General features: G+C 49.4%; 1 protein-coding gene and 1 long non-coding RNA gene across 33 annotated transcripts in view; one reads left to right on the top strand and one right to left on the bottom strand.

The window, feature by feature from the left end:
* The window catches only part of CAMTA1 (calmodulin binding transcription activator 1), an 814199-nt gene that overhangs the window by 84709 nt on the left and 718782 nt on the right, over positions 1-10708 (top strand). For 2 of the 32 annotated variants that reach the window (XM_082685294.1, XM_082685295.1), the window contains exon 1: positions 8557-8764. The exons of 14 other annotated variants lie outside the window; for them this stretch is intronic. In XM_082685294.1, the coding sequence (XP_082541420.1) occupies positions 8687-8764 (78 nt within the window). In that variant the 5' untranslated portion in view covers positions 8557-8686. Of the gene's footprint in view, positions 1-1115; positions 1758-8491; positions 8765-10708 lie in introns of those variants that run through there. 16 more of the 32 variants (XM_082685291.1, XM_082685292.1, XM_082685269.1 and 13 more) reach the window with 13 other exon arrangements.
* Positions 5137-10003, bottom strand: LOC309841808. The gene is made up of 2 exons (XR_014299323.1): positions 9028-10003; positions 5137-8982 (listed from the first exon to the last, which is right to left on the bottom strand). It is a non-coding gene; the product is annotated as an uncharacterized lncRNA (long non-coding RNA).

The following is a 10708-nucleotide window of genomic DNA, read 5'->3' on the forward strand; positions in this document are numbered from 1 at the left end:
GACCAGGCAGATGGTTCTTCTGCCTGTATCCTGTAAACCAAACAGCCATGGCTTTTCGATCAAACATGCAAAGGGGAGACTAGCATCACTCGCGGACAGCACCGGAGGGGAGGGGGACTCTTGTGAACTAGCCATAATCTAATTTTGGTAGTAGTCTATGTGATGCCAAATCCAGGGATAATCACTGCAGTTTGAAATGGAAATACGATACATCAAAGTTATGTCCCAACCAAAGCTTTTAAGCCTCCAGTCAAGGGCATTACCACAGCCCAGCTGGTATATCACAAGGCATGTGGTTTTGTGCTAGATCACAAAAGCTGACAAAGTGTTATTTAGGATCATCAGCTAAATACAGTATTAGAGTGCCATCAGCCTGATTTTTCGGCTTTTGCCACCGTGAAGCAATGCAGTATTGAGATATGGGGTGTGTGACTGCTTGGCCCATGCAGGTCCTTTGGCTGTTTGTCACGGTGACCTTAATGACCGACCAAGTGCAGAATTTTAAAAACAAAACCACCACAGGGGATAACAGAAAAAAACTTCCCTCCGGTCTTACCGCTTAGAACAGCCTCCGCCCAGGGAGCCCCATGAACTCGTTCAGATCGTGCCACTGTTAGCAGGAGGCCTGAGCAGTGCGGGGCAGAGGCTTCTGGAGGTCTCCGCCGGTTCACCTTGACCTCTTGGGACAGATGCACCCACTCCTCAGCCCCTGGTTTCTCACCCTTCCTCGTAATCGTTGTTGCCTGCGCGCTCCGGGTTTCCTGGCATGACGGCACTGCCAGTCCCGCAGCTCAGGTAGATGCCCGTTCATGTAGGTGTGTTTTGAACGCCTATGTCTCACCCAGTTGTTATCTGCTTGGTAGAACCAGCGTTGAAGATGCTCGTCTTCTATTTCACGGTGAAACACCATAGTTTAGAGGTTTCGAGAGTAGTTTCTATTTTGTTTGATGGTAGGGGACCTTATTCCGCTTTCTTTCTTTCTTTCCTTCCTTCCTTCCTTCTTTTTTTCTTTCTGAAAAGATTTTATTTATTTATTTACTTAGAGCAGAAGCAGGGGGAGAGGCAGGCAGAGGGGGAAGCAGCCCCCCCCCCCCCCCCGCTGAGCAGGGAGCCCGATGCGGAACTCGATCCCAGGACCCTGAGATCATGACCTGAGCCCAAGGCAGACGCTTAACCGACTGAGCCCCCCAGGTGTCCCTCCCTGTTTCTTTCATAGGAAGTAGGGCTCTCGCCCGTGCCACATCGGGACGTATATAGGTGTCTCCACGTTAAAGACTGTGTCCCGAAGTGGTAGAACCCACAAGTACTTGAAATCGTCCTCACGCCATCTGTGAGTCCAGACTCCGTCACCCCACAGAAATGCCAAATCCACGAACGCGTGATGCGCCGTGAGCGACGTGTGTGTGTGACGGGGAGGGAGAGGTTTCATCGTCGTGTTGCTGGGGGAGACTTCAGTGATCTGGGGAGATGCTGTTTGTTCTCAGAAGATGCTGGAGCAGGGTAAGCTGCTTTGAACCAAGTGGTCGGTGTTGGTGGCCGGGAGATGTCACAGCCGCAGAGAAGTGCTCCTGGCTAGTGAGTTGCCATTTTACGTGCAAAATTGGAAGGTGACTGGCGCTGAAGCCTGTTTCTTCTCTCCTCTTGTCAGAGACCGGAGCAGGGAACCCCTGCGCGTGTAGCAGGGCGTCGGCTGTGCGAGCTTTCCCCGGAGGCCACGTGTTGCTGCTCGGGGCGCGGCAGGAGCGTCTCCCTTCAGGGTGGGAGGGTGTTGCTTCTCCACACGGGGAAGGGAACTTCAGCAAACAAGCCCCCCGGAATAGGAGGCTTTTAAAATCTCTGATTCTGTGGTGGGTTTGAGGAGAGTCTGGTTCTCCCTGATACTGGTGCGGCTGGAGCGAGCGGCGGAGCGTCGTCTCCCCTCCCAGGACTTCAGTTCGAGCACCTGCTCGCTGGTTCGGTGCTGACTGAAAGCCCAGTAGCGGGTGCTGTCCCGGTTACGGGGAACAAAGCAGTAAACAAAGAAGGCCATTCCCCTCAGAGGCTTATTTTCGGGCCGGCGGCGAGAGGCGCCCCGCAACCGACCGAGACCAGGCAGCGGTGACGGAGCGAGGACGCGTGCAGCGCTCGCTCCCTCGTTGCTCCCCAGAGCGCGCAGGAAGCGGGGGCGCCCGTCGTCCTCGCCGCGCAGGCGCGGACAGCGCGGTACGGAGAGGTGGGAGTGACTCTCGGTGTCACGCAGCAGGACGCGGTGCGGCTGGTCCTCGGCCCCGGTGACCGGCCTCGGGGCTCCCTGCTCTTCACACCGTGTCATTTCCCCCTTTTAAACAACCGCCTCATCGGTCTCTTCCGACGGTGTCCGGGCTGCAGGTGGGATGGGGAGCCCCGAAGCGGAGTGGCCGTCGGGAGGGGCCCCCGCTGCCGGCGGGGGTGTGCAGTGCGTGCTGTGTGACGGTGTGACGCGAGCACGTGTCTGCTGAGGGGGTTTGACGGCGGTGACGCAGCGGTCCGGGTGTGAGCGTGTCCCGAGCGGAGGGAGAGCAGCAGCGAGGCCGGGGCGGCCGCTCGGGGTATGTGTGGTGAGAAGAGTGGGAGGAGGTGGCCAGCGGCCGTGGCCCACGGGGCCTGACGGGCCACGGTGGCGTCCTCTGATAGGCGAGAGTGAGGAGAGAAGCCGTCCGAGGTGGCTGAGCGGAGCGGCTGGGGCTGAAGGGGCCACCCCGAGGGCGGCGCGGGGGCGCGAGGGCAGGGCTGGGCAGCCGGTCACTCCACGGCCAAGTGCAGCGCGCCTGTTCTGTGCAGCCGCCAGCCGAGACGCCTTTTACGTTTCTAAATGGTTGAGAAAACTAAGGTGCATAATAATAATTTGTGGGACCTGAAAATTAGACGTAATTCAAATTTTAGTGTCCATTTCGGTTCTAGTTTTACTGGAATCCAGCCGCGCTCACTCGTTCACCTATTGTCTGAGTCTGCGTTTGAGGTGCAGCAGCCAAGTGGAGTGGTTGCCGCAGAGCCCATCTGGCCCACGGGGCCTCGAACATTCGCTCTCTGGCCCTTTAAGACAAGTTTGCTGACCCCTGGGTTAGCGCCGTAGGGATGGAAGTGAGGAGACCAGTGGCTAGGGCTGATGGCCTGGGCCAGGGCGGTGAGAGGCGGTCAGACGCTGGATGCGGTTCAGAGGAAGAGCTGACGGGTTGTGTGCAAATATGAGGGGTTGGGGTGGATGCCAATGTTTTTGCACTGAGCAGCTGGGAGAACGCAGCTTCTCTGTGCGGAGATGGGAAGCCCGTGGGAGCCGCAGGTTGGGGAGAAAGGGTGAGGAGAAAGCAAGAGTTGTGTTTTGGACGTGTTAACTCTGACATGCCAAGTGGAGGTGTTGACTAGGCAGCCGCATAGACGAGTTGTAATCTAGAGGAGAGGCCTAGGCTCGAGCCAGACTTGTCAGTGTTTTCAGCATACAGAAGGTTCTTACTTGCTCTGTCTGGGCTGTATGGAATCTCGAAGGGGCAGTGGATAGGGAGAGACGTTCAGACACGGAGCACTGGGGATTAAGGGGAAGGAGGAGAAGGAAGGACAGGAGAATGGGAAGGAATAAGCAGAGAAGAGCCAGGAGAGCAAGGTCTTCTGGAAGAAAGTGTTTCAGACCAGAGAGAGTGATCCTCTCTGTTCACACGCTGCTCAAGGTCAAGTAAGATGCAGACTGAGAATTGACCGTGGATCGGCAGCAGGGGCGTCAGTGGTGGCTTCAGTATGAGCTGGGTGAGTGAGGTGGTGAGGACCAGAGCCCTGTCCCAGCTGGTTCAAGCAGAAATGGGGGGACAGGAAGCCGAGCTGGTGCTTTCAAAGAGTTCTTTCTGCTGCCCAAATGCAGGCTCTGAGGGGGCAGAGTAGGGTTTAACCTGGGACTGGGATTTTGCCAGGGGAATACTGGTGGGGGAAGGGGCAAGGGAGCTGGGCCCTGGTGTGAGGAAGGACTGCATACTGTAAGCCAGGCGGGTAGTGAGAGGGAAGCACGAAGGAGATGAGGGCAGTGAGAGGCCATGGCGCCAGGGGGATTCAAGGACCAGGGTCAGGAATGGTTCGAGTCAGGGGTGCGGGGGGCACCTGGGTGGCTCAGTTGGTTAAGTGTCCGACTCTTGACTCTTGATTTTAGCTCAGGTCATGATCTCAGGGTTGGGCTCCGCTCTGGGCATGGAGCCTGCTTGAGATTCTCTCTCCTTCCTCCCTCTGACTACCCCACTTTTCTCTTAGGGGGAAAAAAAAAGAATGGTTAGAATAGGGATAGTCAAAGAGAGGGATGTTTGAATTTGATAGTGAAAGAGTGCAGTTGTGGTTAACATCAAGGCCTAGGGCAGTGCTGTCTGATAGAAATATAATGTGAGCCACATGTGTCATTTTGAATGTTTTAGAAGCCATGTTTTGAAAAAGCAAAAAAAAAAAAAAAGGAAATTAATTTAATGATATATTAGCTCAATATGTCTAAAATATATGAATGTGCAATCAGTATAAAAATTGCAATATTTTACATTTATTTTGTACTAAGTCTTTGAAACCCAATATGGGTTTTATACTTTCAGTACATTTTCATTCAGACCAGATACAGTTTTAAGTGCTCGTTATCCACATGTGGCTCATGGCTTCCATTTTGGACGGGTTAGGAATGCTCGTGGAAGGGTGGTTCAGAGTTACTGGAGAACAGGCGAGTGCTCAGGAAGGTTATGACTCCTGATGAGAGTAACAGGGTTGGAGAGGCAGAAGGGCGATGCTGTGGCTGTTGGTAGGATCCGTGACTCAGTGGCCATTGCTCTAACCTCCTGCCTGCCAAGGAGCGTTTCCTGACCCTGATGCTGTCCTGCTTCACAAAGCATCTGTCGGGTTCTGAGGCATTGCTCTCGCATCATTTAAAATCCAGGTGGTACCTCCTTGGGATGATGGGTTTGGGACAAGATTTCTGAGTCACATTGAAGAATCAGAACACAAGGCCATAATTTTGAAAAATTCTTCCCGAAATGTCAGCTTTTTACTTGGGATTTTATTTTCGTCCAGAAGGCTTTTCATTGACTCAGCAATAAAAATGTTAACTCCATGTGGACAGCTCATTACAGCCCCCCCCAACCCAGGAAAAAAAATATCCTTTAGATTCTTATCTTTATTCTGTCATATCTTTAGATTTCTGTCTTTATTTTGGCATAATCCTCAGGTGCCTCCAATGTTAGTCACACTTCATCCTAAGTGTGTTGGGATCCCTGCAGAAGCCAGCATTTGGTAGCTTTGAGGTGGTCCCATGTAGTAGAAGCTGCAGTACATGGAGCCTGCCCGTCCTCTTCCAGTGCTTTGGAGAGGGCAGGTGTGGTCAGCCCTTTGCAGTGGCCAGAGTCGCAGATACACGGTGCGTGTGTGTCCTCGCTCTGTCCCGTGCGTGTGTATAGGAACTTACATAGGTAAATTTCTGTAGTTGGCTTTGATCTGCAAGGTGCCTTTATTTAAAGATTAATAATAATTGATGGCGAGGTCAGCAGCTGTTGTTTAGCTTTGTAGGCCGAGAAGATTGAGCTGTTCTGAAAGGGTGAACAGGAACACCTCGGCCGCTCAAATGTTCTTGCTCTTTTCCACACCGGTAATGAGCCCCTGGGGGAAAGAGTCATGGAAACTCCCGTTCCGTACCCTTATCAAATTTGAATTATTTTAACTTCTCTTTAGTTTCCTGTTCTATTAAGATTAACAACAACAACAACAACAACAACAAAAAAACCCAAAAAACAAAACAAACAAACAAACAAACTCAAAAGTCCTACCAGCCCCGATATTTAGGAAGAGTCTGTTTTGAGCCCCGTACTTGTGAACCTTGTGTTCTTGGCTTACCTCTGTTTTGAGGAGCAGTTGCTTCATTTCGTGTGAATTAATGTTATGAGAATGTGGGGTCTATTTTGTTTTGTTAACGTCCAGACTTCAGTCATTCCGTGAGGGTGTCACCGAGTCCCCGTGGTCCTCTGCAAGTACGACATCCTCTGGCAGCAGTGTACTCGTGGGAAAGAAAACCCTGTAAACACAAGTTAGCAACAAGGAAAGCTTACTCATTACATAAGTTTTCTTAAGCTCTCTTTATTCTAATTAAAGCATTTCCATCTAGTAGGGAAGTAGGTAAATACTAAGAACTGGAAATTAAGCAAGGAATTGAAAGAACATTGATGGCTTTATTGTAGTTCGTTTTGAGGTTTTTCTCTCCACTAAAGGGTGGTTGCTTACAAAGTCACTCCTTCACACATAAATCTTTATGACGAATGGGCTGGAATTTATTCCAACAAAAGAGGAGCTAGTTTATGATGCTACTTGTAAATGATAACACATGTTCTGTAAGAGAACCAAAGCATTAGCTTTTTAAAAGCACCGTTAGCATGATTACTTAATTCGGTCCACACACCATTCTAGTTTCTTTGAAAGTGAAGGTCAGTGTGTCTAGGAGACTAGGGAAGTGAGTGCTTTGACATTTGTTCATTGTTTTTTATTTAGATCTGGGTCACTAGCATGTTCTCGGAATAATTCTTGCCTCAAAAAAGTCCAAAGCATAACATTTAAACTTGTATTTTATTCCTTCAGAAATTTACTGCTGACACTGAAACTTGATCCACCCTGGCCGGCGTAACCCTAACCAAGGCAGCAGCTCGTTTCGTAGTGGGCGCGCCCTTCCGTGCCCTCCCTTGGCCTGGAACCCGTGTGCAAGCCAGCTCCCTGGATGCTTCTCTGTGTTGGCATCTGGACTTGCCTTTATTAATACACATTCATTAGCTCAAAATGCCCCCCCACCCCCGGGTCTGCAGATGTCAGTGGAAGTGTTCATGAACAGGTACACCCTGCCCCACCCGATCCCCAGCCCCGGCCTCCTCTGCTCTTGCACCTTTCCGGTTTCTCTTCGTGCTGGCAGACAGGCTCTTTCTGGAGGCCAGCCCGGATGTCACTTCTCCGTGTGCCCTTTCCGCACAGCCTGTCCTGCTGGCTCACTTTTAATGGACACTGCTTTCTATGTCCCTCTGAGGACCCTTGCCATAGCATATTTTAAGTTGTCTCTTTATTGGTGTTTTTAATCCCTAAACTGTGAGCTCCTCGGGGCAGGTGCTGGACCTCACTGATTGCTCTTTCCATAGAGGCTCGTGCAGCGTCTGTGCACGGCTGTGAGTGAGCGAGTGCGGGGGATGAAAGGGGGAGGGGATGGTAGGGTAGTGCCCCTTCAAGCCGAAAAAGTAAACTTTAATTGTTTGGGGGGAAGAGAATGAATACTGTTTTTGTTTATAGAGGTCTTAAAATTTGGGTGGCAGAAAGCTAGTATGCAGAGAAGCTCGAAGCTGCTGTCCGATTCCACAGAGACAGTCACGTTTTATATTTAAAATATGTAATTTGCCATTGATCGCCTTGAAATCTTCAGTTTGTTGTTTTGGTGTCTTAACTAATTATTTAATTGAGTAACAATTAGGGGAGTAGATCATACACGCGAGGACTTCCCTTGTGAGGAGCCCACATTTCTCTCCGTGATGTGTCCTTTTTGGCACCCTCCCGGAGGCTGTGACACTGAGCTGCTTCTCTGCATTGGACACATGCTTGAATACGATGGCTCTTTCATAAGCTCCTGGTTCCGCGGGACTTCACTAGTGGTGCTTCTGTCGCATCAATTTGAGGCTTGGGTGGAAATCATTCCCATAGTAGAAAAACAAATTAGCGTCACACATCCTCCCCCTGTAACCAGCTCCCAACTTTCCCCTCAAAGATTCATTAACATGGTGTTCGGTGTTTTATCCGAAATCACTCACTTTAAAATGGCTCTTCCTTCCTCTCTGGTAGCACCTAAGCAAGGGGAGATGAGTGAGACCGATTGGAAAGAACAGACCTCTGTGTGTCCTTCTGCACCAGTGTGTGTCTGGTGGCTTAAGGGCCACTGTAGAAGTCGCCTCTAGCTTCGTAGGATTTTTTGTAATTAAGGAAATGGTTGTCCTCCTCTTCATTCGGTGCTTCTTTCAAGTACCACATCCTCTGACCTGTGAAGCTGCTGGAAGGACCCAAGTGTTGGTGCTGGGGCTTCAGTCTGAGCCGGCCGCCTTCTCAGGCCCAGGCTTCCCCCGTGGTGTCCAGCAGGGGAGCCTCTCGAAGCCTTGTGTTCTGTTGCATCAATATGTACTTAGGCACGCTAATCTGAATTAGAGAGCTGATTGTACATAATGACTCCTTGGGGATGCCGTGGTAGAAAAAAAGAAAACAAAAACTTAAGTAGTTTCCTGAATATGCGGAGTCAGTAAAAAAAATTCTTCTAAAATTAGTGTTAATTGAATCTGAACCTTGATAATCTTTGAACCTTTAATTTTTAATTTGATCCTTTAAAAAACTCATGCGACCTCTTAAAGATACAACCAATAACAGTTACGCTGTAATGATTGTAAAAAGGCCGAATTACTGTAGGGAAGTGAGTCGGTTGTGGGAGATATATGTGAATAGTACGTGGTCCATTTATACGCGTACATACCCATACACCGACATATGTGTGTGTTTAATACGCACCGTAGTTTGTCTTTATTCAGACATCTCCTTCTCCCTCTGCCTCTGGAAATGGGGCACATTTTCATCAGTTAAAAACAGAAATAGAAGCGATGGTCTTGACCCATTTTACACTTATTTATTTCAGGCTCTCACCACACACTTGTTCATGGGCGCAGCAAGAAGAGGGCCCCGCAGAGCTGGAGCCGTGAGCGCTGGCACATGGGACTCCGAGCTGGCAGAACTTGTAGGGGGATCTTGCCATCCTGTAGCCCCATATCTGGCTCCAAGATTATTCCGTTAGTGAAGTGGTTGCACTTAAAACCCCAAATTAATTTGAACCGAACGTTACTGGAAATGGAGTAGACGGAAGTGCCCTACTCTTGCTTTCCCCACAGCTGTTAAATGTGCGAGATCCACAGTCCTACCTGGCTGTGGGAGAGCAGGTCTCTGCCCACATGCTGCCTGGTCACAGAGGTCCCGGTGATCATCCTCATGCCCAGGTGCCACTCTTGGTCCCCTTCGTAGGCTTCTCTTTTCCTAAGAGCCACAGATATAGTTATGTGTTGTTACTGTCTGTGTCCGACAGGACTGAAGTCCCACGAGGGTAGAGCCTCCGTGCTGTTCCTGGCCTGGGTGTGTGGGGCAGGGCCTGGCTCTGTGTGGATAAATGCCATCGAGTGCGTAAATGGCTCCACTGGCATGGCCTCCTTTCTGAATGTTTGTTTCTAATTTGCCTTTTATATATAACTTTTAAAAATGATAAAACAGTGAAACTTGGGGGTAAATATAAAAATTTTGTTGTGATTGAAATGAGTGGTGCGGGGTGTCTTTGAGATGCCAGAGCATATCACGACTTTAGGATATTAAATTACAAATTTACTCTCTGTTCTGGTATCCATGCTTCCTGATGAAGAAGCTGAGGATGTAGATTAGGAGAGATGGGAGTCCTGTGTCTGGAATACAGGTGTTCCTCAGAGACCTTGCAGTTCTGGTTCTAGACCACTGCAAGTAAACGAGCATCACGATAAAGTGAGTCAGACGGAAGTTTTTGTTTCCGATGTGTATGAAAGTTAAGTTTACACTGTATTGTACTCTGTTAAATGTGTTAATAGCATTATGTTTACAAAAAACATGCATAGCTTAATTTAAAAATATTGCTGAGACATGCTAACCATCACCAGAGCTTTCAGTGAGCGGTGACCTTTCTGCTGGTGGAGGGTCTCGCCTCGATGCAGCGGCTGTGGACTGCTCAGGGTAGTGGGTGCTGAAGGCTGGCGTGGCCGTGGCGATTTCTTACAAGGCCACAATGAAATTTGCTGCATAGATCAACTCTTCCTTTCACAAATTTCTCTAGCATGTGATGCTGTTTGATAGCATTATCCCCACGGTAGAACTTGTTTCAAAATTGGACTCTGTCCCCTCAAACGTGGCCACTGCTTTGTCAACTTAGTTTATGGAATATTCTAAATCTTTTGTTGTCATTTCAACAGTCTTCCCCAGGAGCAGATTCCATCTGAAGGTGCCCGTCCGTAAGAAACAACTCCTCATCTGTTCAAGTCTTATCTCGGGACTGCAGTGATTCGGTCCCTCTCCAGGCTCCGCCTCTAACTCTAGTTCTCCTGCTGTTCCCACCATACCTGCAGTTCCTTCCTGCACTGAGGTCTTGAACACCTCAAAGTCATCCATGAGGGTGGGAGTCCATTTCTTCCAAACTCCTGTTTGTGTTGATATTTTGAGCTCTTCCCATGAATCATGAATATTTTTAGTGGCATCTAGATGGTGAAAACCTTTCCAGGGGTTTTCAGTTTACTTTGCCCACATCTGTCAGAGGAATTCGTATCTAGGGCAGCTGTCGCCTTATGAAATGTGTTTCTTAAATAGTAACTTGGAAGTTGAAATTACTCCTTGACCCGTGGGCTGCAGGATGGATGTTGTGTTAGCATGCGTGGAAATGACATTAATCTCGTTGTACATCTCCACCAGAGCTCTCCACGACCACAAGCATTGTCCGTGAACAGTACTGTTTCGGAAGGGATCTTTTCCCTGCGCAGTAGGTCTCAACAGTGGGCTTAAAACATTCCGCAAACCATGTTGTCAACGATGTGCTGTCATCCAGGCTTTGTTGTTCCATTGATAGAGCACAGGCAGAGTAAATTTAGTGTGGTTCCTCTAGCATAGTTCTAGAACT

The sequence above is a fragment of the Mustela nivalis genome, assembly GCF_964662115.1.
Source record: "Mustela nivalis genome assembly, chromosome: 10".
Lineage (NCBI taxonomy): Eukaryota > Metazoa > Chordata > Mammalia > Carnivora > Mustelidae > Mustela > Mustela nivalis.